Raw genomic sequence first — 26,356 nt, 5'->3', positions numbered from 1 at the left:
AGATCTGAAGCATCAGGAAACATCCTCCGAAGGCGAACAGATGTATAATAAGTTCTGTAGAAGAAAGTAAATTTTTATAGTATTGATTCTCACTAATAGAGAAGTTGGCAGGGGAGCCCATTTTATTAAATAATTTTTTATCTTCTGAATTAAAGGTGAGTAATTAGTTTCAAAATGATTATTCTGATCAGGTGTAACAAAAATACCCAGATACTTGAAGCCTCTCATAGACATTTGAAAAGGAGATTGCATAAACCTTTCTGGGGGATGCTGAAAGAGGTGCAACAGATTTTCCTAAATTGATTTTATAACCTGACAAAGCACTGAACGTAGCCATAGATTCCAGGATAGCTGGAATTGATTTTTCAGGATTGCACATATACAGAAGTACATCATCTGCGAATAATGAAATTACGTGGTTTCTACCGCCTATATTGATTCCAGATACATCCGGATTAGTCCTGATAATCTCGGCCAAAGGTTCAATAAACAATGTAAACAATAAGGGTGAAAGGGGGCACCCCTGCCTACAACTCCTATGAATCTTGAAGGGCTCAGACATCAAGCCATTTGTGTTAACTGACGCTGTTGGGTCTGAATAAAAGCTTTTAACCAGATTGATGAAATTTGGGCCCAGACCGAATTTATGCAACACCTGAAAAAGAAGCTGCCATTCAACTCGATCAAAAGTCTTCTCGGCATCGAGGGAAACAATTACTGCTGGCTCTTTATGAGTATTAAGGTACTGAACAACATTAAGAACGCGTCATATATCGTCTGTGCCATATCTCATTTTTATAAACCCTGCCTGATCTGGGTTTATTATTTTAGGGAGGATGTTTTCCAATCTCCGGGCCAATACTTTTGCCACAATTTTATAATGTAGCATTCATTTAAAGGAACTCAGTGTTCCAGCTGTTTTGGAGTTTTCTAGAATTTGTTCCAGTTTTGTGGTGCGTAGAAGCTGAATGCTGCTTCTCCATGTTTGGTTCTGGTTCTGGGGATGCAGAGCAGAACCAGAAGACCTGAGAGGTCTGGAAGGTTGATGCAACAACAGCAGATCTTTAATGTATTGTGGTGCTAAACCGTTGAGTGTTTTATGAACTACCAACAGTATTTTAAAGTCTATTCTCAGTCCAGTGGAAGGACTGTAGAAGGGAGATGGGATGAGCTACATCCAGCCAGAATTACTCCGCTGGTGACCGTGTGGTTTCTCTGAGATATTGATGAAAATATGAGTTGCGATACGTTTTCTTTTGCCTCTGTACCATGTTTAATCTTTTAAGTGTGTGGATTAGAGAAAATTCACAATGCTTTCAAATATGTTCTTAAAATCAAGAGAAATTCTGGTCTTTATTAATATATGTTTGTTCAGTGAGGAGTTCTACAATCTGGCATTTTACTTGCAGAAACCTTTCACAAACGTAAAAAAAAAAACAAGAATGTTGTTTTTTTGTCAGACTACTGTAAGCCAATTACTTTATGAGGTTAGAGGGGTTTTCGGGAAGCACTGTTATTTTAGTTTTGTTTTGAAAACTGGTCAAGCTGCTTACATTTGAACAGTTATTACCATCTCAGATGTTTTATTCTTGAGTTGCACTCTGGGAATTTCCACTTGTGGGAACGGGGTTGTTCCTAATCTCTTTGGAATTTGTTTGGATTTACCAGGAGACCTGTGAACCTAAAGACAGATTTTTCACCCAGTGGTCAAATGGCATTCAGTATGATGTCGACAGATTCTCCTATCAGAGATTTTTCTGCTTGTTTTCCAGCTGACAATTTCCCAAAGCTTCGCCCTGTCGATTTAGATTTCTCAAGAATCATATTTATCAAAATTCAAAATGCTTTTGAATGCCTTTTTAAATATGCCTTTCTCAGACATTACATTGCCTGAGAAAATTTGATTTTCTAAAAGCAAAATGATTGAGTTGAAATTTTAAGTTTAAAACTCCATATTGAAATTGTGAGACATTTGTGTTCGAGCTGCTTCTTTAAAATTATGTTCAAAATAGCAGGCATACAAAATAAAATTCACATTAAAATTTCTAATCCAGAGGCTGGATTAGTAAGTATAAACAATTATACATGTATCTCTGCTTTGTATATGGAGTGTGTGAGAGAGATATTTGAAAACACAAATTTTTGTTTTATGTTAGTTTACTTTCTCCCTGCCGTAGAATGTACTATACAAGATCTATATAATAGTCAATTGAAACTGTCTTTTTTTAGTGAATTTTTATTGTTTTTATCTCCAAAGTGTGGTCTCGGAAAAGTTTGACAACTTACCTTGAAAATGCTTGAAAAGTGCTTGAATTTTACTGTGAAAAGTGTACATTCTCCGAGTTTAGTATCTGGAGACTGTCAACATCGCAAAGAAAACAAAATTACCAAAATGTTAGTAGCACTGAGATTGGAGACTTGAAATTTGAATCTTGGTATTACTAATTCATGTATGCGTGTTGAAGTAGTTCACTTTCCAGAAAGAATCTAACTGTAATCCTTGCCTCCAGATGTTGACAGTCGGGTGTGAGACGGTGGACATGACGCTAAGAAGAAACGGACTGGGACAGCTGGGCTTTCACGTCCGTCTGGACGGCACCGTCTCCGAGGTAACGTCGGATGGCCGCGCTGGATTACGGCCGACGAACAAGCTGGGCTCTGAATAACTTCAGATTCGTTCTGCGCAGGTGGAGGAGTATGGCTTCGCCTGGCAGGCGGGACTGAGGCAGGGCAGCCGTCTGGTGGAGATCTGCAAGGTGGCCGCCGTGACGCTCACTCACGAGCAGATGATCGACCTGCTGAGGACGTCGGTCACCGTCAAAGTGGTCATCATTCCTCCGTACGAAGAGAGCAAACCTCGCAGGTGTGTATGGACATTAATTTACTTCGTCTGTGGCTGAAATGGTGAGCGATTTTGTTTGGAAGATATCAAAGAGGAGGAGGAGAAAGGGCTGCAGTGGAAGGGCAGCAGCGAGATACAATGAGCACAGGATGCTCTTCACTGAAACACACAAAAGCAGTGGCCAGCCTCCAGTGTTCTGAGAGGATTTTGTGTGGGAGTGTGTGGAAGAAAAAAAAAAAATAGGAAGCGAACCAATGGAGAGAGACGGTAACGTGTAGCTGGAGTGGAAACAAGCAAAACGAGGCACGGAGACAAAAAGGCAGAAGCATTTGTTGAACAGGAATTAGCTAAATCTGTCGTTTTTTGTCTCTTTCTTTGGATTTGTTATCTGATAATCTCTGCTGGTTTGGTCCTTCTGCAACAATCCTTTGCTGCTACACCCTTTTTTTTAATCTTCTCATCTGTGCTCCAGGTCTTGAGTGAGCCTGAGTAAAGAGCCATTATTAGATGCTGGTGTGGTTTTGCAGAATGTTTAAAAAAAATACCACCCCAAGCACACTGTGTGTGTTTCAGAGCATCAGAGCTCATAAAAACCGTAATTGTGGCGGGCTGTGTGATCACACTGTGGTTGGATTCCTTTAATGTTGGAGGCAGTTTAATTACTCCAAGTTAAACCCTTTCCACACACACACACACATGCACACACACACCCCAACACGTCGAAACACTGAGCTGTGGCCTTGGAGCAGCTGATAATTAGAGTCTTTGCATTTCACTCTTCCTCTCTGACTCGTTGGCTGCTGTGTGCCAGGCGAGCAGATTGCATGAGATTAAGGCTTGGCATCTGCTGGAACGGGGAGAAAAAAGAACACCAAAAAAGGGGAAAATAAATAAAAGCCGACGCGATTATTTAAAAAAAAAAATTATGCCCTGTGTAAATAAAAAGAAAGGAAAATAAGAAGGGAGAGGTGGAGCGACAGAGGGAGAGAGGCTGGGAGGAGCGCTCGATGAGAAGGACGTGTCTCAGCACCACCGAGAGTAAGAGGAGTGGGTGGAGGCAAGAGGGGAAGAGAGAGATGAAAGTTGGAAGGCTCCGTCTCGGCTGCGAAACCACTCGACGGATGGATGCAGCAGGAAAAAGGCGTGGGTCTGACGGTGTGTGTGTGTGTCTGAGCTCCAGCTGTGTCACCCTGGCTAATGTGATGGGAGAATTACTGCATGCTGACAGACGTTAGGCTCTGCTCTCTCTGAGGTTTGTATTCCCCTCGTGTGTGCATGCAAGGCTGGGGTCTGTGCAGCTGATCTGTATCGATACGGACGATAGCAGAAGGTATTCTGTATTGATTAAAACAGTGGTAGTACACACTGCCTTCATGGACATTGATTTGTGGGGGGCGGTTTTGTCCCTGGAAAGCTGCTGTGTTCTAGAGGCGTTTTGTTGTTGCATGTTTTCTTTATGTAAATCTGTGTTTCTCAAAGGCTGCAGAAAACAGTCACCTAATTATTCATTAGTTGATTGCTTTTGTCCATCTTCCAAAACATTTCCAGAGCTAACAGTTGTCTTTATCAGTTTTTGTATGCAAACGGTTAACAATGATGTTGTAAACTTGACGTTTTTGAGCATCACGTCATGTTATAATGTAATTCCCTCATCCGAAACATACCTGGAGTGTTGCTTTGATTCTTTCAAGCATCTTTTGAGAAATCCTTGAATCTCCCACGGCAACCACTCAGGGGTGCCCAAACGCTTATTTACACAAACCTCCTACACTCGGCTCCTCTAGACTAGCGGCAGCAGTAACTGGCAAACACCTGGTCTAACTGCGAGTCTACCGAGTTCATTATACAAACTACTTCTCAATGCAGCACTCCTTAGGAAAGGTTGTTCACTGCATAATGGAGGAGTATTGTTGTGCTGATGGCAGAGTATCAAAAAGAGCAGGGCCTTCTTAAAGAGACAGAGGAGCCTTCAAGATTGATTGCTTATGGTTTTTATCTGATTAATTAATTAATCTATCTAGGTGATTAATTATCTTCCCTAGAAACAGATTAAATTTTTTCACTCCTCACATGCAGCGATTTGTTGGAAAACATTTCAATCAATCAAATTTATTTGTGTAGCACATTTCAGCAACAAAGCAATGCAGAAAACATCCAAGTGTTTAGATCATAAACACTTGGATGTTTTAAGAAAATATGAAAGAGTCATAAAAATGGCATCACTTAAAAGCATTGATGAAGATTGTTTATTATAGTTAACATTATCAGTTATGTTGAGTTGCGCTGCAGCCTTAGATTTTAAAACCGATATATTGTTTATACCCTTAAAGTGAATGCATTTTAGACAATAATGAGAAACATTCAGTGTTAAAAGTCAGAGAAAGTCAGTCTGAAACAATAATATTTTCAGCCTTTTGACTCCTGAAAACCCTCCAATAATAATTTGAATGTCCATTAAACTATAGGAATAACCTATTATAAGCTAATATGCAGACTAAATACAGATCGTTGTTTCTCTTCTGTTAGTTTAGCTAATCATCCACCTCTTCATCTACTTTTTTAATCCATTTCGTTCATCTCCTTTCATCCTAAATGCCAACTTATCAGCATGTTTTAATCCCTGCCTCTCCTTTAATAGACCTCTATATAAAATATTGAGAAAGGAGCTGATATACAAACAAAATGAGGAAGACGCCTTCCAGCAATGAGCTTCATTATGGATGAGAATAAATGTCAGATCATTTTCACTTGAAGCCTGCACCACCCATCAGATGATATTTTACTTTTGGGCTCTTAGAACTCACATTTTTGTGACTTCTTTTTTTTTTTACCTTCACAAAATATCTTCTGTACTTAGAATTTGAGTGAAGAGCTCTTTGGTGGGTAAAAGCAGTAATGTCAATATAAAATACACATTTTCACAAAGAGACGTGACCTAATCTTCCTGTAGCAAAGATGAATATTTGATTTGTCATTAATCTTCTGTTTTCCTCTTTTCCTCAGTCCATTGTCTCATGGGAGCTCATTAATGAGCTCTGTTACATGTCTGTTGTATATTTAAGCCTCCACATGAACTGTATTCAGAGTGAATATACTGAGCAACTTTTCCACACTGATCTTGGTTCAGCCGGAGTTCAGAGGAAGTGGCAGTCTTTCAGCCGTGCTTTCTACCAACTCACTGCAGAGAATCCTTTAAACTGTGGATGAAGGATAAGAGAGAGAAAAAAATGTAGAGTTTGGACATGTGAGCAGGAAGGGTTTATTTGTTTGATGGTCTATATTTAAACATCCCTGCTGTCTCTCTCTCTTCCCGCCGTTAGGGGCTGCACAGAGGAGTACGAGATGAAGACCATGGAGCAGAAGCCCGAGCCTGAGCCTCTGGCAGTCGGATACCGACCTTCTCTCCACCAAACGTGGCGATGGGAGAGCTCACCCATTTCTGCGGGGCTCCTGAATGCTCCCAACCTGCCTCGCTGGGGACCCATGGGCCCCCTGCCTCCTCCTCTGGCCCGCTCACACAAACCCCTGATTCCAGTTCCCTACAGAGAGCCACAGCACTTCAACTCCAAGAGGTACCATCACCTAATATGGCATGAGACTCCAGGTTACAGCAGCAGACTGAGCTCTGATTTTGCTGCAGTGATGTGGTGAGGGCAGTGCAGCTTATCAATAAACATTAAAGGAAGCGAGAAATAATTCATGGTAAAAGTTGCAGAGTTGTCCTGAAATGGTATTAGAGAAGCTAAATTGTTTAGGAGTTAGTAATAAAGCAGAGGGTGTATAGATCTAATTTACATAATGCATTTATCATCTCCAAGTCTTCATTTTGGTCTGAAACATTCATGCATTCGTCTGTCCGTCATGGCTGCTTATCTATGCAAGATCATGGAGGCTGGTTGAGTTTGAGGTGGGGTTGCTGGTCCATCACAGGGCAACACAAACACAAAGCCACGTTTACACACAATATTCCTTAAGAGCAATTTAAAAAGACCAGTTAACTAACGTGCATGTTTTGGACTGTTTGAAGCTGGAGTACCCTGGAAGAACCCATGCATGCACTGGGAGAACAAGCAACTCCACATAGAGGGAACTTAAGCATCACATGATTAAATTAATACATGTGCACAGGTCATCTGCTTGTTTTACAGGTGTCCCAATAAAACTTCTTCACTTCCGAACGATACCAAAATTGCAGCCTTGTGTATTGGCCGATAAGAAATCAGCACTGATCACAGTGCTAATAATCATTTTGTAGTCTGGAATGTTAGAAAAATCTTAAACTTTTTACAAAACTGTTCTGTTTTTTTATCATTGTTTTTGCTCTTCTCTGCCAAAACAGTTTTTAGTTAGACCCTAGTTAGAACTGACTACCTCTGTTTTGGATGTTTTTTGTAGTTTAAACTCCATATACACCGTCTTCGAATGGTTTCACACTGCCCACTTCTAAAGTATAAAAAAAGTGTTTTTCTCACCTAATTTGAATCCATTTTATTTATGTTATCGCAGTCTTGTTCATATTCATGACATGTTCCCACTCTACTATTGTCTTCCAGGCCTGTAAGTTACCCAGAGAACCACTACAACATGTCTCCTGCAGGAGGCGACAGAGTCCTTCCCTACAGAAACCCCTCTGCCAGCTTCTCTTCGCCCTCCACGGGGCTGGTTGCCCTCTCCGTCATGGGCTCTCCTGGAATGACTCCAGGTTCTTTTGTACGCTACAAGCCGTCACCCGACAGGTGCGTACCGGCATGTTTGGGGTTTTCTGTATTCTCTCCTTCATTAAAGCTCATTTGGATCTTGACTGAACACGTCCAATGCTTCCTGTAAAGACTGTTCAGCGTGCTAATGGAAGATTATTTCACTTTAAGGAAGAGGGTGAATAATGTCTGGAGTAGGAAGTGAAATGAACACACTGTCTCTCCCGGAGGAAGAATCTGTTGTGTGGGCGGCTCTTCCTCACAGTGTGGAGGTTGATAACATCTCACCCAACCAGAAAAACGTGTTTATTCAACTGCCAACAGGATGCATAACAACACTTGGAAAACATTTTTTCATCAATTAAATAGAAATCGTTTATTTCAGAAGTATATGTCTTTGTTTTTTGTTTTTTTTTCGTTGCCTCAATTTTCCCTTGAAATATTAGTAATTAAGTTTACTCATCCAAAACCTTTATGATTTGTTTAGGTTTGGATCAGTACAGCGCCCCCTGCTGCCCTATGAACCGCACTTCAGTGTGGACTTCACTTCTAGTGGAGAGTCTTCCTCAGGGTTCATCAGTCAGGAGAGCACAATGGAGCGCTGCAAAACAGGTATCAAATTCAAACTAAAGACTAAAATTGATTCAGGAGTCTCTTCCTGGTGTTTCTCTTCTAGTTGTGCGTACGAAATGATTTCAAGCAAATTTTCTGTGAAGCTGTTTTTTAATGTAAGTTGATTATAATTCATTCTTCTGTGCAACTCCTCCAGCCTTGAGATTCTGCTCTCTCCAAGATATCCGTTGTTCAGCATGTAAACAGCATGTTTAAATCTGTAAACCGTGATACTCTCCTCTGCAGACAGGAGCTGTGGGTTGACATCACAGGTCCAACTCTACATTGGTCTTGATCCAACATCTCACATGGAAAAAGTTCCACCAATAACAATATGTTATCTTATGTTGGCCTCTTCTAAGGTGTACTGCAAAGCTCCATTCTCTGAACTCTTTTTATATTTTTTATTACTTTTTTTGTCATAATGCTGCTACTTGGCATTATTTTTTACAATTGCTTTTATTTTTATCCAGATTTCCACCATGTTTATGTTCCACTGAAAGACACTGGTGAATGTTCAAAGATTTAATGAGAGCAAGACTGGAGTCATGTGGTTTAGACCCAGCAGCACCTGCAGGAGTAGTACATTGATATTTTTATTCTTGCATAAAAAAAAAAGAAAATTATCACTTATTTCAGTGTGAGAATGGATCAGCTCCTGTCTTATTTTCTGTGTTTCTTGTGTTTGTCTTTTATGTTTGGTTTTATTGTACATCACTTTGCTCAGCTTTGTTGTTTTTAAGGTGCTTTATTTGTAAAGTAGTATGTTACTACTAGGAACGTATTTTAATCAGTTGGATTTCCTGCTACTGCTCCAAGCACAGAGTTTAGTTGCCGCTAAATAAATATTTCTGGTGTATGTGAACAATAAAAAATGCCAATTCCTCATTTAATCCATTTACTAAATGAGTGTAAAGAGTCGATATGTCGAGTTCTCAGATTGCTTTGTGAGTAGAACTGCGATGTGAGAGGGGCTTTGAGTGATGTTGTGCAGAGGGAGGTCGGTGTTTAAATGTGCCATAAGTATTTAATCCTCTTTGCCAACCATTGCCATTCAGTGTAATTTATTTAATCTTCCATGTGCGTGTTTTCTGTCTAGAGCCTCTCTGGCATGTCCCAGCATCATCGTCTCGAGGACCAGGTGGCGGAGGGGGGCAGAGGAGAATAACCAGACAGGACGTCCCGGCCAAAGACTCTCCAAACAGACACTCAAAGGTCAGATTCATCTTCAGCCGGTTTCATCTGTTCGTCTGTTCCCGGCTTCTTTGTCTGACCGGGTCCGCCTAATGTCCCACCAGGGCGAGGCTCAGTACTCCAGCCACTCCAGCAGCAACACGTTGTCCAGCAACGCGTCCAGCAGCCACAGCGACGAGCGCTGGTTTGACGGCGGACCTGGAGGAGAGCGGGTAGGCGGCGGGTTTCTCGGCGACCCGGTCGATCCGGACCCAGACCTTCTCAACCAGGGGGGCTCCAATGACAGCGGCATCGACTCCTCCACGCACTACAACAGCAGTCACCGCGGACACAAGACCGGCAGCCAGTCTCACAAACCCATGCATCCCTCGGCGACCTACAGCGGCTTTCCGGAGCTGTCCGTGGGAAGGAGCAACGGCGGAGAGTCGAGGAGACAGGAGTCTTCACCCATTATGCCAGGCGCTGCCAATCAGAACAAAGGGTACCCGACCAAAACGTTCCCGCCTCCCAGCTCCAGCGCTGAAAAAATGGACGCTTTCAAACCGAGGTATGAGTCAAACTGTCATGTTGAATATTGAAAACATTTTAGAGGACTTTTAGTCAAACCATCTGCATTTTCCTATTGCCTCTAGATGAGCTCCACAGCATATAGCAGCGTTAATCCTTGTAAAACTTACAGATGATCATGAGATCCATTGCATTAGAGCTGCAATAGATCCAGCCCGACATGAACCACTACAGTTATTCAACACAGACTTAGTTCTGGATTAAAGCAATCTGTATTTAATACCAGCGGGTTACAGGAGGGCCAGTGCTGCAGTCTGTTCCAGGGAGCTTTTCACCATTTCAGCTGATCTCACAAAAAGGTTTTCCTTTTTTTCTACAATTTAAAAAATAGAAAATGCCTCGATGCAATTTTCTATCAATTAACTAAACTACAAAGTTGCACCTTTAAAGTCTTAGTAAAAAGCAAGGACGGTCTTTTTCAGTCCTTATGCATTGAAAAAACAAAATGTGATCTAAATCAGGTGTTTAAATTAGTTAAATACCACACAGATGATCACTAGTTTAGACTATATCCTCCTATCTACTTGAGTAAATATAATCTTATTTACTGAATTAATAAGTATGCCCTTACTGTAGAAATGCTGTGCTGCAGAGATTAATTATAACGGCCTAATTAAGACCTACACCTGATTAAAATGCTGTTCATGAATATAAATTAACTGAAACATTATTCGACTTACTAAGTTTGCTGTAGATTAAGAGAAATCTTACAGAATGTTAGTCTAATGTTGTATGCATTTCATTTCAACAGCTGCTAAGGTGTGTTATCCTATTTTAGTAGGTTCCGAGATATTCTTACAACCTGATACATACTTCTTATTTTCTGTGACTAAATCACATTTTGCACAAAAATTACTTTACAGAATCAACATATTTTATTTTAGCTTTTCTAGCACAACTAAAGACTTACAAATTGTTCAAAGCTGTAAAAATACTATTTGCAGTAAGTGCAGTAACTTGCCATGCATGTATTGTAGGATTATTCAACTCGTCACAGAAGCCCAAGTCCGACCTGACCATTAAACAAATAATTTTGACCCGGCCCAAGATTTTGGTTGGGACTCATAGATCTAAACTCTAACAGTGAGTGAAATATGTTCCTGTCTGTGTTCAAAGGGCCTTCACACCGCAGGGCTTCAAGACGCCGGCAGCGGAGAAAGTGCGGCCCGTCCGAGCTTCCACGACAACGCCCACCTCGGGTCAGATGGGCTCCACCGCTTTGTCTAGTTCCGCCCCCAAGGAGTTTTACGGGAAGAGCAAATCGAGAAGTCGTCAGACAGAAGAGACCAGTGCATCATCTTCAAACATGACCAACACTTCCAATTCTGAGAGCAACAACAACAAGAAGTAAGTCCGACTCTGTGGACTCTGGTCGGCTTTGAGTTGCTGCTGTCTGTGAACACAAAGAGGAATAAAATGGCTTCAAAGTCGTCTAAATAAGGCTGGCTGTATGAAATTTCAGCTTTAAATAGTTACTTTCTATTTTCTGTGGTGAGATGCTTCAAGCTGCTTGTGATCAAGAAAACCAAGTTAACCGTTTGCTGTATTTCAGCAGGCTGGTGGATACAAATTCAAAGAACGTGTTTGGGCAGCCTCGGCTCCGAGCTTCGCTGAGAGACCTCCGGTCTCCACGTCGGATGTACAAGAGCACCATCGAAGACGACCTGAAGAAACTGATCATAATGGACAACCCCGGAGAGACGCCACCGTCCGACCCGGTAAGAAGCATACCTTGACGCCGCTCTTCTGCTTCGTCTTCCTCTGCGCGTCTCTGACCGCCAAGCCTCTTCTTCCTCCAGTCTCCCAGGCTCACCCTGCAGCGCACCTTTTCAGACGAGTCCCTGTGCAGCGGGCGCAGAGACGCCGCCTTCGCCTGCTCCGAGAACCAAACCACCTCCAGCGACGTGCTGTTCACCTGCACGCTGCCCACACGCAAACACTCGAGCTCCTCCAACAACTCCAGCCACTCGCATAGCAAGAAGAGTGAGTTTCAGAGCTGAACGAACCGCCTGCCAGGGTTCGTCCTGTAGCTCATCGCTTCCTCTCTCTTTCTCCCCTCAGTGCCGCTGTCCGCGTCGGAGTTGTCCCTGACAGAAGTGAGAGACAAAGTCCCTCCTCTAAGGAGGCACGACCCGGGGCTGATGCCGCTCCCCGACACGGCCAGTGGACTGGAGTGGTCCAGCCTGGTCAACGCCGCAAAAGCCTTTGAAGGTGAGACAAATACTTTTTTTCCACTTTTGTTTTTTATTACACAAACTTCAATGCATTGAATTGAAAGTGGAATGAAAATGACATATGACTTTCCATTTTTCACATGGAAGCGGGAAATGCATTTGAGTTGAGCCCCTTTTACCCCGACACCTTTAACACCCGACTTAGCACTTTAAATCGGGTGTTAAACTTGTTTTTATTTTGGGCTATAATAAGATTATGAATGTCATGAAGGGCCGGTTGATATGAATGTATTTATGAAACCCATTAACAAAATACTAACAGCTGTTTCTTCTAAAAATGTTCACATCGATTAGTCCCTTAAGGTTTTCACGATTGTTTTTATGATCACAGATTTTGTTGAAATATTTGCAAAAGAATTTTGCAATATTTGTGTTTATATGCAACAGTAAATGTGACTTTTTGTTGCTCGCCACATCAACCATGATATATAACTTGACACCAGATAAGGCTGACCAGCGGTGTCGTAAAATTAAGAAATACTGCCACCTGCAGGTGGGAGTTAGCATCACTTAAACCCTGTGTTTTGTTTTTTTCTTACATTTTTGCTGAAAAGCTTCAATTAACTCATGGTTATAATTTCACATGGAAAAATGTGGGGATGTTTTCCAAGATCACAGGATTGTGAAAAGCCGGAGGGACTGATCACTCGCATAGGAAAAAGAGTCTGGAGTGAAGCGGGCCACATAAAAAAATATGGTGGCCCCTTGAGTTGGGCATATATGAGCCTTAAACGCAATCAAGGTAAAGGTCAGAAAGGAAGTATAACACATGGTATGTTAAATAAAAAAATATCCCAGCAGCTTTGTTCAATGCATTACCTGAAAATAGAAAGAGAAATAGCAGGAGTTCAAACCTACCAAGACACCATCTCTTTCTAAACCAACATGCAGAAAAGAAAGGAGACCAAGAGAGTTGCCGTAACTCTGCAGGAGACCAAGAGAGTCGTCGTAACTCTGCAGTTTGGTTTCACCCTTAGACCTCACAGTAGTGCAGTTATGTTGGTCCAGCACTTATGCTAATAAAATACAATAAAGTTAAATAAGTATGACTAATTTTGGAAGGCTCTGTGAAACAAAACTCTTGGGAAAAAGAAGTGGTCTAGGCATTCATCGTCGTCTCTGCTTCCCAATCCCTGTTCCTTTACTTGGTCTGTCTGCTCTCCCTCGAGAGCCACAAAGCAAACCAACAACTGGCAGACACTTGATCCTTACCTGCTGTCAGCTCCACCTGTGAAGATCACTGCGCCTCCTCTCTATGTGAAAAACAAAGGAGTCTTTGACGCAGCTTTCTGCTCCTGCTCTCAATGATCCTCATCATTTCATTTGTTCTTTTTTTGTCTGTCTTGGTGTGTTTTATTTTTATTCTGTGTCACAATGGGAGATCTTTGTGATGTTTATCTGTGAAGAATTTATATAAATAGATTCTACTCTCTCATCGCAGCACAAAGAGCCGTCTCCCTGTTCTCACTGAACGAACCGCAGCTTGGAGGTCCGGAAGCGAGACCGACCGCCAGTCCGGTTCAGTTCAACACTCCTCAGACGCCGCGGACCACACCGACGTTCAGCGGGTGGGTCTCCTCTCCCTCTGGAATCACTTCTATTGAAATGGTTAGGGTTTGTCGTGCTGCCACCTGGTGGTAGTTTGCTTTATTGCCTTGGTTCTCATTTGGAAATGCTGTGTCTTAGAAACAACTTCAGCTACTCGTGCTTCAAAAGAACTAAAGATGAAAATGAAAACCTCTTTAGGAAATGCAGGTTACTAGGAGAACCTTTGATTTGCTAGTGATGTGACAATAACATTTGCTGTGTGTGCTTCCAGAGATGAGGTGCCCAACGACATGTCGGGTCGGCTCTACCAGCTTGAGGTGATGCTAAAACAGCTGAACAATGATCTGGAGAAGGTAAGACTTGATGAGGAGGTAAATGGAAGTAAATACAGAGCAATCGTGGAAGAAAACCTGTTAAAGCTGCAGAAGGCCTGAGAGTGATGTTGGAAGGCCAACTTCCAGCAGTTAGGATGGTCCAGTCAAAGTCCAGGCCTAAATTCAGTTGGAGGTCTGTGGCAAATTGTGAAAGCCGATGTAACGCTTGAGATATTTTTGCAAAGTTGTGTGGGTAAAAATGTCCATCTCTTGATTCAAGATTTGTGCGGGTGCTTGAAATCTTTGAGAAAGCTTGAATTTCAATTTCATGTTTTCAAGGCTTGGAAAGTGCTTGACTTTCCAAACTTAATGTTTGACTAGAAGCCTAAATTTTGAAAGTGTTATTTACAGTTGGAACCAGATATTAAAGGCACTTAATAAAAACACAAACACGTTTTTTTGTTGTTGTTTTAGGCCTGATACAATTACCAACATTACTTCTATTTGCTTGCACTTATTAGCTAGAAATTGTTTGAGGTTTTTTGTTCTGTAACTTCATTTGTATATTATGTTTAAGCATTTACCTTTAACAGGAAGGTTACTTACGTCAACATGATTTGTTTGGATTATTTCAATGTAGTGATTATAATTTCCAATGTTTTAAATATTTATTAATTTTCGAAGTAAAGGTAGTCTAATATTTTAGACGTTAAACAGCGTTATTGAAATTGGAGGATTTTCTTTTTGTTAAATTAGTGTTTTGTTCTCATATCAGTCAGGTGTGTAAGAAAAACGATTCAAAACATAAAAAAATTATATTTTATTTTACCCTGTTCCTGCTGTGGAATACTATCACAAGATATTGATAACAATAATAATGATATCATATAATCATGAATTGAAACCGTCTCAGTTCATTTGTATTGTTTTAACTCCAAAGTTTAAAATGCTTGGATTTTACTGTGGGAAGTGTATGAGCCCTGTGTGTGATGCTGGTAGCCGCTTGCAGCTGTTTCTGCAAAATATTGGCTCAGGAGTGTTGCAAACAAATTCATTTTTAATATACCAAAAGTAAATAACATTCCCTCCCCTATCCAACGATTCACTACTTTCTCATGGGTTCTCAGCAGGAACGTCATTTCTTTGTTGTTGTTGTTTTTTTTCCCCCCAGGAGAAGCAGGATAAAGTCGTCCTGCTGGCAGAGATGGCGAACCTGAGAGAAAACAACCAGCGGCTGCAGGAGGAGAGCCTAACAGCCAGCGAGCAGCTGCGCAAGTTCAACGTGCTTTTCACCAACCTCAAGACCGGAAGTGACCATGAGACTCAGCCTGTGACGCAGGACGCCAGCTCCCAACGGGAGTGACGGACCGGAACCAGACGGGAGGGGCGCGGGCGGGTATATTTAGCTACCCAGTGGGACTGCCTTAAACCAGAGACCGTGAGAACAGACCACCTGGACTTGTAAACATGCTGCTCTCCCAGAGAGTCTGCACCTGTGTGTACTCTGAGCCCGTTTATTTTTCTAAACTGAAGTGAAAACATCTCATTGGACTCGTGATGCTACTATGCCGGAGGAGCAAGCAGGAGAAGACTGTTTTAGAGAACACTACGTCACCTGGAGAGGCCTAATACTGTTTCTGCAGCAAATCAGCCAAAAAAAAAAAAACAAGAGAGACTGCATCTCCCAGAATGCACTACACATTGTGGAAGCTCTACAGGTATGATTATACAGACACCTGTGCGGTCCAATTCTCATCATCAACGTCAAACTAATATACTAAAGAGAGAGGTGTGAGTGTGGTGTTAAACTCCTTAGAGGCACTAAAGTGTTTGTGCTTGACGCACCTGGCATTTAATTCCTCTAGTGTGGGTGTGTGTTTGTGTGTGTGTGTTTGTGTGTGTGTGGGGGTGAGTGAGAGAAAAGTGACAAACAAACTTGTTTACTGTAATATACACCGTTCACGCTCTGTTCTCCGTTAACAAGGATGTACTGTGGCTCTCAGATGTGAACCGTATCCCCGTCGTCTTTCTGATCTGGGATGGTGTCATGAAACTAAACTCAGTGAAGCAATAACATCGTATCTTCTAGGTTTGACTCCCTGCTTTAGCAGAACCTGATCATCTCAGATCCAAACCCTCTGGACCTTTGTTTTAACCTCAGTTACTACAGTGTGTCTCTTAAAGAACAGCCATGACATTTTGAGTTATGCTTTCATTTGGAGACCCGATCTATAGCGATGAAAAAGATAATATTTTGTCATTTTATAAATAAGATAAATTGACTATAAATTATTTCACTTCTAGTTCTATTTTAAAGGGGGAGGTGTTATGTAAAATTAACTTTTTTGAACTTTATATCATCATGTTATTCCTTTAACAAAAACATACCCGAAGTGTTGCTTTGATTCTTTCGTGCATGTTCTATGAAACCTTCAATCTCTGATGGCAGCTGTTCAGGGCGTCTATAAACACTTGGTTTGACAAAGCTCCGCCCCTTTCCACAGAGCTCCACCCATTTCCACAAAGCTCCTCCTTGGAGCTGCACTCACCAGCCGAGCTTCAGCCTCCTAAGAACTGCATAATGAGGAGCACTGTTGTGATGACGTGCTGGAGGTGGAGTGTCGGGAAGAGTAGCATCTTCTTAAAGAGACAGTGGCCCAATAACAACAAAGAGGCCCAGTTGTTATTGGGCCACTCTGTTGTACTATAAAATGGCAGTATGTGCCTGGAAAATACATAATGCCTCCCTTTAAATTTTTATTTTCAAGCCAGTAAATGTTGGATCCGTTTGAAAAACTATTTTTTAAGGTGAAACCTCCTTGTGACTTCTCAGGAGAAAAAATTAGCCTAATCCCTCAAAATGTCAACCTGTCCCTTTAATTTGTCAAAATGAAGCTCTGTCGCCCTGGACATGTAGTGGCAGGAAGCATCTACTGCACGTGAAAATTCACTGAACAACACTATGTGTGAACAGGTGCCTCTCAGTAAACTAAGATGTCGTCAAAAAGTTCATTTATCACAGTGATCTCCTTTAAAAAGCTATGTTTATTACTCAGAGTGATCTATTTTATTCCTGACCGATTTCATGGATGCAGCATAAAGCTAAAAAAAAACAACTAAGTCTGTCTCAGAGAATTCAAAAATAACAATTAAAAAAAGACTAAAGCAATTTTAATTTCAAAACGTTTTCTCCTGGCTACAGTCATCGTCTGTAGGATGCTCGAGTGCTGCAAGCATAGAAATAGAAAGTTAAGTGGAAGAAAAAAGTGTGGAAGACAAACATGTCTGAGTTTCACTTTTTGAAATTTAACAATATTCTAATTTACTGAGAGGCCTTGTTTGTGTGTGTGTGTGTGTGTGTAACCCCTCTCCCCCCCATATGCTACAATGAACCCAAATAAACAAAAACACTTTATACACCCAGCCTCCCTAATATTGTCTACTATAGCTATTTTCCTACAGAAGAGTGTGTTTTTACGATCCCTGGTACTTTATGGACACTCTATCCTAGCAGAGGATAAATCTGAGATATTTCTGATGAAAACGTATCTGTACTTCTTTACTGAATTTTCCAACCCTCTCAGGTTCTTTGATGCTGTTTAGCGCTACATCTCCACCATCAGAGACGATGTGCTGCTGTTTATACTGTTTTAGGCGTCCCTTTAATACTTCTGGGTTGAAGGACTTTTTAAAGACGGCGTTGGAGCCGACCAGTCTGGAAAATAGCTTAGTTTGTTTGCATATGTAATCTACAAATTTAAGGGCAAATACGGACTTGTTTATCAACAGCTTACTAATTATTCTCCATGAGACGACAAAGTGCAAAGGCTGTGATAAGTTCACATTTTTCCTGCCCACTCGCTGTTTGAAACATGACTTGAAATGAGACAAAAGGTTTTCCTTCCCCTTGTCTGCTGCGTAGAAGTACAGCTTTAGCTCTGATGTCGCTGACCATCTGAGGTCCAACACTTTGACCGATCAGATGGCAGCCATTTTGGCCTGGAAGCAGCTTCAGCCCTCATGTCTTCTCATGGTCGTAGTGAAGGACACCATCCTGTAGAAAACTTCTTTTTTTTTTTTTTTTTTTTTTACTCAGCTTTGTGGGTGTCGCCCTAACTTTAGTCTTAATTTCCTGTTTGCTTTTGTAAAATGGTTGCAGTTTCTTATTTTCTCTCTCTATATATATATATTAACAAATATAAATCATGCTATGAATAATTTTTAAGCTATTTAAAGCATACACAACTCCCCAACCCATGTTGAACAAGGCAGTGATGCATCATTATTATTGGTAATTTTGTTTTAATGTTAAATATTTTTGTAATTTATTTTTTAACCCGTTGGCCACTGTTGCAGAATAGTGAGGAGAGAAGGTACTGTGTTTTAAACGTGCTGTTTTACCTCTGATTTCTGTTCATAGCTGATTTCGTTTGACGCCTCTGTGCATCAGGGCTTCTTTCAGCCTAAACAAAGCCTTCTGGATTTCTTTGTAATAACTTGTAAATTGTAAATTATGTTTTCATTATTTTATAAAAAAAAAAATTAAACTATATGAAAACTTGTTTGTCTTTTTCCTTAAGATATGCAATCTTTTTTTTATTCCTTATTAAAAGTATCAGAGCTTTTTTTTCCCTTAGTTCAAGTTGAGAGTGTATGTATTTTTCTATTTAAAAATAAAAAAATCTGACTTCTAGATTAAATCTTTTTTGTATAATTTGATGCAGAAATGTTAGTGGTAAAACTAGAGAACTGCAGCCAGTTCAAGAAAACTCATGGTTGCTGGAGAAATTTACACCGCATCATATCTGGAACATGAACGCAACTTCATTTTAGATATTTAATGTGGACAAGGAGGGATTACCGGAAAATATTTTTCAAACATTTCTCCATACTTGCCAAACTTGGTAAAAAAATCAGCCTCTTGTGTCTCCCGTTTTGGCCGGGAAACTACGGTACTTTTACCGCTCTTTCCCGCCGTGCTCCCACATTAATAATTTCCCGCATTAGAACATAATTAGGTCCATCACTGCCCTCCCTGTTAACGTCGACTCAATATTTAGAAGAGTGGCTAAGATGGACTGAAGAAAGATGACGGCATCGTTCACAACTTGTGTTCGCTGATTGGCCCGGTTGAAATTTTACCGGAGAAATCCACTTCAATGGAAGAAAAGAAAAGAAAAGCCCATACGGAGCACTGAAGGGAGATGAGACAGCGTGAAATGGCGTGGGAACGCCACGGCCAGGCCAACACTTACCCAGACCTACAAAAAGCCTTTGAATGAAGACATGTGGTTGAATCCCCTGATCATTCATGTCTCTGCAGGCCTGGTAACATGTCATTCATTTGGTCCAGGACTGGATCTGAAAGTTGGATCATAGTTCTTAAGAACCGGGGTTGGACACTCCTGCCTTAACGCATCCAACTCATCATCCAACATAAACATTTAGTGTTTAAGAAGACAAAAGAAAACCAGTTACAATTTTTTTTTTATTTAATAAAAAACAAAATTAACACTTTAAGTCCCTCTAGGTGTTAAGAGGGTCTTAACACGAACTGGAGAAATCAGAAACAACTGGAGAAATCTAGTCAGGTTTAAAAGGTTAAGACTAGGTCATTGACCTCAAGTTCATTTGAAACCCAAATGAACCCAAATGATCAAGTACGATCTTTCCAGCGTTTCCAACATTCAAGTCCCAGCAGGTTTGTTTACAGGACAGACGGAGCTCTAAGAGCCACACATGAGGCACTCGTCTCTGTTCTCCAGAGAGCAAACCATGGCCGCCTTGTTCCTCTCCTTGATCTCCTGCTCTGAGGCCTTGCTCTGCTGCACCTCCTTCAGCTTCTCCTTGTTCAGGGTGAACTGGATGGGGTTGGCGGCGGGCTTCGTCCTCAGGTAGTACATTCCCGTCTTCAAACCCTGTTATTAAGAAATAAACGCTGTGAATTCAGCCTTCCTATTGCCAGACGCAGCTGAAAGCAGATATTTATGAACAATTTCTCAGTTTGTTTCTTGATCAGTTAAGATTAATAAGGTTATTTTGATTTGCAAAGTGTGAGAACGGCAGAGCGACATCAACTACTTAAGGACCAGTCCTGGTTCCTGACACCAAGAAAGTTGCACAGATTTCTGTTTCAATTTTTGCTGACATTTTGGATCTCAAGCTTCTTCCTTCTTCTGGAAGTTTGGCCCATTTCTCCTGACAGAACTGGAGAAATCTAGTCAGGTTTAAAGGGTTAAGACTGGGTCATTGACCTCAAGTGCATTTGAAACCCAAAGATATGATAATCACAAGGTATGAAAACTTAAATTCGTTATTCTCGCTTTTAACTAACTTTTTCCCTAAAAAGGAAGCTTTCAATTTGATTCAATATTGAACAGTGAGAACAAACAAGAAAGTTCTGTAAATGTATAATATCTGGTTTTAAGAGCAGCATCTCTCTGGCCTCAGTGGGAGGTGTGACTCGCCTGCTTCCAGCCGAAGAAGTGCATGCTGGTCAGTTTTCCGTAGTTTGGCTCAGCGATGTGGATGTTCAGCGACTGGCTCTGGTCGATGAAGGCTCCACGGTCTGCCGCCATCTTCAGCACGGTCTTCTGGGAGATTTCCCAAACGGTTTTATACAGCTGCTTCAGGTCATCTGGGATCTCGCTGATGTCCTGTCAAAATTAAACGACAATCTTTATTAGCGGAGCTGAAGCTGAGAACGGTTCATGTCGCGGTGAGCCGACCGTCACCTGGATGGATCCGTTGTTGGCGATCAGCTTGTTCTTCATCTCCTCGTTCCACAGGCCGCGCTCCGTCAGATCCTTGAGGAGGTGAGGGTTGACGATCTGGAACTCTCCGGACAGCACCCTGCGGGTGTAGATGTTGCTGGTGTACGCCTCGATGGACTCGTTGTTGCCCAGGATCTGGGCGGTGGACGCCGTGGGCATGGGCGCCAGCAGCAGGCTGTTCCTCACGCCGTGTTTGCCGATCTTTTCCTTCAGCAGCTTCCAGTCCCAAAGGTCGGTCGGCGTCTTCTCCCACATGTCGTACTGGAGGATGCCCTTGCTGACGGGCGAGCCCTCGTACGTCTCGTAGGGGCCGAGCTCTGCGGCGAGCTCGCAGCTGGCCTCCAGGGCGGCGTGGTAGATGGTCTCGAACATCTGGATGTTGAGCAGCTGAGCTTCGGGACTTTCGAAAGGGTGCCGCATCAGGATGAAGGCGTCGGCCAGACCCTGGACGCCGATCCCGATCGGCCTGTGGCGCTTGTTGGAAGTCTCGGCTTCGGGAACCGGGTAGTAGTTGATGTCGATGATCTTGTTGAGGTTTTTCACGATTACCTTGGTGACGGAGGCCAGCTTCTTGAAGTCGAAAGTCCGCTCTGGCGTGACGTACATGTTGAGGGCGATGGAGGCCAGGTTGCAGACGGCCACCTCGTCCTTGCTGGTGTACTCCACCACCTCCGTGCAGAGGTTGCTGCACTTGATGGTGCCCAGGTTCTGCTGGTTGCTCTTCCTGTTGCAAGCGTCCTTGTAGAGCATGTAGGGGGTCCCGGTTTCGGTCTGGGACTCGATGATGGCGTACCAGAGCTGCTGCGCCTTCACCACCCTTTTCACTCTCCCTTCCTTCTCATATTTGGTGTAGAGCTTCTCGAACTCCTCTCCCCAGCACTCGTCCAGCCCAGGACACTCGCTGGGACACATCAAGGACCAGTCCTGGTTGCTCTCCACTCTCTTCATGAACAGGTCAGGGATCCACAAGGCGTAGAAAAGGTCTCTGGCTCTCTGCTCCTCCTTTCCTGTGTTCTTCTTCAGCTCCAGGAAGTCGAACACGTCGAAGTGCCATGGCTCCAGATACATGGCGAAGGCCCCGGGTCTCTTGTTGCCGCCCTGGTCAACGTACCGAGCGGTGTTGTTGTAAACTCTCAGCATCGGCACCAACCCGTTGGAGTTGCCGTTGGTGCCTGCGATGTAGCTTCCCGTCGATCGGATGCAGCTCACCGCCACGCCGATCCCGCCAGCGGACTTGGAAATGAGCGCGCACTGCTTCAGGGTGTCGTAGATGCCTTCGATGCTGTCGTCCTTCATGGCGAGCAGGAAGCAACTGGACAGCTGCGGCCGGTTGGTCCCGGCGTTGAAGAGGGTCGGAGAGGCGTGGGTGAACCACTTCTCCGACAGGAGGTTGTAGGTCTCGACGGCGGCGTCGATGTCTCGCCCGTGGATCCCAACCGACACCCTCATGAGCATGTGCTGCGGTCGCTCGGCCACTTTCCCGTTGATCTTCAGCAGGTAGGAACGCTCCAGAGTCTTGAAGCCGAAGAAGTTGTAGGAGAAATCTCTGTCGTAAATGATGGAGGAGTTGAGGCGGTCCTTGTTTTCCATGACGATGTCGAGCGTCTGCTTGGAGATCATGGGAGAGTGGCGTTTGTTCAGAGGGTTGACATAGGCGAACAGGTCCTCCATCACCTCGCTGAACACCTTCTTGGTCTCCTTATGCAGGTTGGAGACGGCAATCCTCGCGGCCAGGATGGCGTAGTCGGGGTGTTTGGTCGTCAGGGTGGCCGCGATCTCCGCTGCTAGCGTGTCTAGCTCCACGGTGGTGACGCCGCTGTACAAGCCCTGTATCACCTTCATGGTGATCTGAGCCGGATCCACAAAGTCCGGGTTCAGGCCGTAGCAAAGCTTCTGGATGCGGGAGGTGATTTTATCAAACATGACGCGCTCCTGGCGCCCATCTGGGAAAAACAACAACAAAAAAAACAAGAACCAAGACAGTTTTCTGTTAAATCAAGAACCAAATTCTGTCAAATGGAGCTTTTTCTTCAAAAAAACAAAACAAAACAAAACAAAAAAACATCGTTGAGGTTCTGGATTTAAACAATGTGCAAAGAAGACACATGACTGAAGACCAATTTTTATTAATTGACCATCGTATCAATCCAGGTTCTGTTGACTGTAACTTCCTGTTGCAGAGGATGGTTCCTCTCCACAGTTGCCCTATACTTCCTCACGATGAGGCTTTGCCTGTGTATTCGGCTTAGATTGTTTTTTTGTTTTTTTTTTAAATAAGCCGCAATAATTTAGACAAATTTAGATAAGACTGGACAGCGAGTAATTAGACCTGAAACTGTTTACATGCCTGGACTCAACCAGATTCCTATAATTTATTTGGTCTAAAATGGGATCTGTCACTGGACCCAAATTAGTAGCTCTAAGTTAAATTTGCACATAAACTGAACTAGACATACCTTAGCCATTTAACTATTAGACTTATTCTCCTGGCTATCATAAATCTGCTACACCCAATTTATCTGCAGAGGCCAAATTAACACAGCAAGGAAGATACTATCAATCATTTACTGAATCCAATTAATTATCTATAACTTAGCAAAAAAGGGTAACAATTATATAAAACAAATGCCATCACATTTTCAGCCTAGTAACTCATTTATATAAAAGGGATTGTAAAAAAAATAAAAATAAACCATGTAGTTTAGTGTCTAAAAATGTTTTAAACATAAAAAACCAGGATATTTTTCCCTGATTTATTTAAGTAACTTGTGAAGAATCATCCTAGGTTTTGTCTTTTACACCGAAAATAAACTGCCTACAGCAGTCAAAACCCTTCTAACCTTATTATTTAAAATCTTTACCACAGTAATATAGGGCTTGAGTCGTAGATCTGGACTTTAAAACTTTCTAAATCCGCCCGTTTCTGTCTAAACCCAGCCGATCCAGACCAGCCAGGTCCATTCTGACTCCCATCCACTTTCTGGACACCAGCAGGAATGATGGTGTCCATCTCCAGCTAACGTTTCGGCCTACGGAGAATTTAGAGACCAATTAATCAGATGGTCATGTTTCTGGACTGTGGGAGGAAGCCGGAGTACCTGGAGAGAACCCACGCAGGCCGGGAATTGAACCAAGGACCTTCTTGCTGCAAGGCAACACAGTGCAGCCCCCATTCTGACTTAAATGGATAATTAACCTTCATTTTTGGCGCCATTTGAAACAAAGGCTCATTTCTGGCTGTGTAAACAAAACCAATAGAGCTCAAACCACTTATCAAAGTGTGATTGATGAGGAAATGTAAAAACTGTCCGCTAGTTTGCCTCCTATGCTGAAGTTTACTGTTAAGTTTAGCATGCTAGCTGGCTAGTTAGCTCAGACAGATTAAAATCCCCCCACAGCCTGGAAGTACAACTGTTACTGTTAAACCTCCTCATCAAATAGACGCAGAGCCAACATCAGAGTCGCTATCATTCCTTAATCTTATGAACAGCTGACGGCTAAAGCAGCAAAGCTACCAGAGGTCGAGCTAACAAAACTCACCTCTTTTGACCACGAACATCATGGTGAAAGGTGATGTTTCCCGTCTCCTGGGTTAGCGGCAGACACAAGCAGAACCTCTTCTCGGTGTCACGGTGCGCAGGGAGACGCAGGACCCTCAGCTTGGCAGAACAGAACCGCGAAAGACTTCTCGAGTTCCCGCTAACGCTGCATGTGCAGGGAATGCGTAGGAACAGGAGTTTGGACCAATCAGCGGCGGTGATTGGTCCAAATCACGGAAGAGGATCTGCCATCCTCTTCCGTGATTGGAAGAAGATCTTCCGTGGCGGGAATTGGACGTATTGTCATATAAAGAAAAACAAGAGCGCCTCGTTGCTACTGATTTATAAAACACGCACCAGTTAGTTTTATAGCTAACTTCTAAGAAATAAAGAAACAAAGAAATAAAGAAACAAAGAGGGAAAAAGAGCACATTGAAGGTCAGTTCTCTTGGATCTTAAATAAAGTCAAATTTGCATTTATGCAGGAACTAGGAACCTCTCTGCTGTGAAGTGGTCCACAGCTGTGTTGTTGAGGACGTCCAGAGGAGCCCACCCTGAGACCAGAGACACATAATCACTTCCAGAATCTGTTAATCATTACAAACTTGCATTTTAACTTTTAAAAAAAAGGTGTGATTGCATACTTTTAATTTTAAATTAAATGGTCAAACATGGTTGATTTTATATTTTTTGATATATTGTGTTTCTCATTTGTTCCTTGTGGAAATAAAAACAGTTAAGTAAAGAAAGTGTGGTGTATTTTTGTCAGCACCATAGCTTGAATAAACAAAACAAGTATCTCTCCACCACATAAAACAGTTGTGATTTTATGTTTTGGAAGTGGTATGACTGTTGTATGTTCATAATTTAACATTTTTAAAATAATAATAATTTCCGCTTATTTATATATTGTCATTTTGCAACAAATATCGTATCAGGACATTTTGCATGACAAGCCAATTCAGTTAATATCCATTTTTAAAGTGATATATAATCAAAGCAATTATATACAGTGCAATTATTTAGGACTGAAATGCAAGTTATTCAGATGAAAAAACAACTTCTGTTACTTATTAATTGAACTGTCTTACATATCCACTAATGCTGCTGCCATTCCATTTTGTAACACAGTTTAGTTTTTCTTTACCGTAAGAAGCAATCCGGTGCCGGTGGTTTTGTGTTGTGTGTCTCCTCTGTCCTCCCATCCCCCGGTCAGTCGCACCAGATGGCAGCTCTGTGGGTTCTGCTGCAGGTTCCCACAGGTCAATCATGGGTCAATGTCTGAATATGAGTTAGAAATGCTTTTCTTACAAATTGCTTTGAGGGAATATGTGCTGTGAAATGGTACCAAGAAAAATGAATTAAAGATTTATTCATGAATCATTAAACAGGTGGTCGAGAAGTCCATCGGTTGTGTGTGTTTGTTTGTTTATTTATTTATTTATTTATTTATTTATTTATTTATTTATTTATTTATTTATTTATTTATTTATTTATTTATCAGGTCCTGAGCTACACTTCTTGCCACTGGGTGGCGGTAATGCAACTCAAAGTTGTTTACCCAACGCCATCTCTCCATGTGAAAAAGAAAACATTTAGCCAAGAATGTACACTAGATGGCGCTGCGCTGATGTGCCCTCACTTTCAAAAAGACCTAAAAGAAGAAGTATCACTTGTTTGGACTCCAGGTCGGTGATGGGAGTGCTTTAAATTACTGGTTTCTGTGGCTTATGCGTAGTTTTGATACGTGTGCTTAAAATATGACGTTTTTCTTATTTGTCTGTAACTACTAGTGTTTGAGTTTTCGGGAAGCGACGAGGAACATCTGCAGAGGTCCTGCAGCTGTAGGTGAAACTTGTAACTATTGTGAAATGAACTAAGCTGATCTAGAGCCAGCCATGGCTCCAGAGCACTCACCGTCGAGGACAGCAAGCGGAGCTTTAGCAGCTGATCCCGGATCGATATGTTGAGGCGAGCAGCTGCAGATGTCATCATCGCTTCCTGTGTGAATCTCAAGCCCGTCGCTTTGGACACGT

At 42.3% G+C, this 26,356-nt stretch overlaps 2 protein-coding genes across 5 annotated transcripts in view; one reads left to right on the top strand and one right to left on the bottom strand.

Annotated features, from left to right (window-relative positions):
* The window catches only part of sipa1l3 (signal-induced proliferation-associated 1 like 3), an 84,826-nt gene extending 66,257 nt beyond the window's left edge, over positions 1-18,569 (top strand). For 2 of the 3 annotated variants that reach the window (XM_032590680.1, XM_032590681.1), the window contains exons 11-24: positions 2,511-2,609; positions 2,688-2,863; positions 6,163-6,414; positions 7,396-7,578; positions 8,027-8,151; positions 9,251-9,366; positions 9,450-9,892; positions 11,029-11,259; positions 11,465-11,630; positions 11,712-11,895; positions 11,974-12,123; positions 13,588-13,714; positions 13,966-14,047; positions 15,180-18,569. In XM_032590680.1, the coding sequence (XP_032446571.1) occupies positions 2,511-2,609; positions 2,688-2,863; positions 6,163-6,414; positions 7,396-7,578; positions 8,027-8,151; positions 9,251-9,366; positions 9,450-9,892; positions 11,029-11,259; positions 11,465-11,630; positions 11,712-11,895; positions 11,974-12,123; positions 13,588-13,714; positions 13,966-14,047; positions 15,180-15,371 (2,526 nt within the window). In that variant the 3' untranslated portion in view covers positions 15,372-18,569. The remainder of the gene's footprint in view (positions 1-2,510; positions 2,610-2,687; positions 2,864-6,162; positions 6,415-7,395; positions 7,579-8,026; positions 8,152-9,250; positions 9,367-9,449; positions 9,893-11,028; positions 11,260-11,464; positions 11,631-11,711; positions 11,896-11,973; positions 12,124-13,587; positions 13,715-13,965; positions 14,048-15,179) is intronic. The other variant, XM_032590682.1, reaches the window with a different exon arrangement.
* A 908-nt stretch (positions 18,570-19,477) lies between these two features.
* LOC116707648 (ribonucleoside-diphosphate reductase large subunit) lies at positions 19,478-26,353 on the bottom strand. 2 transcript variants are annotated; one of them, XM_032545050.1, is made up of 7 exons: positions 26,238-26,353; positions 25,468-25,601; positions 24,817-24,874; positions 24,322-24,486; positions 20,743-22,724; positions 20,476-20,664; positions 19,478-19,926 (listed from the first exon to the last, which is right to left on the bottom strand). In XM_032545050.1, the coding sequence occupies exons 4-7, from the start codon at positions 24,341-24,343 to the stop codon at positions 19,735-19,737; spliced, it is 2,385 nt and encodes a 794-aa protein (XP_032400941.1). In that variant the 5' UTR covers positions 24,344-24,486; positions 24,817-24,874; positions 25,468-25,601; positions 26,238-26,353; the 3' UTR covers positions 19,478-19,734. The 2 variants fall into 2 exon arrangements, with proteins under 2 accessions (XP_032400941.1, XP_032400940.1); XM_032545049.1 differs by lacking the exons at positions 24,817-24,874; positions 25,468-25,601; positions 26,238-26,353 and having other exon boundaries at positions 24,322-24,550.
* Between the last annotated feature and the right edge of the window lie 3 nt (positions 26,354-26,356).

The sequence above is a fragment of the Xiphophorus hellerii genome, chromosome 18 (assembly GCF_003331165.1).
Source record: "Xiphophorus hellerii strain 12219 chromosome 18, Xiphophorus_hellerii-4.1, whole genome shotgun sequence".
NCBI lineage: Eukaryota > Metazoa > Chordata > Actinopteri > Cyprinodontiformes > Poeciliidae > Xiphophorus > Xiphophorus hellerii.
The sequence above is the reverse complement of the archived record's forward strand: the minus strand, read 5'-3'. Positions and strand labels throughout refer to the sequence as shown.

Bases quoted from the DNA above. Each gene is read 5' to 3' on its own strand.
- LOC116707648 (XM_032545050.1), bottom strand. From the start codon at position 24,343: ATGATGTTCGTGGTCAAAAGAG. The intron at 22,725-24,321 runs GTGAGTTTTGTT...TGTTTTTCCCAG, and splicing joins GATGTTCGTGGTCAAAAGAG to ATGGGCGCCAGGAGCGCGTC. The intron at 19,927-20,475 runs GCGAGTCACACC...TCTTAATAACAG, and splicing joins ACTTCTTCGGCTGGAAGCAG to GGTTTGAAGACGGGAATGTA.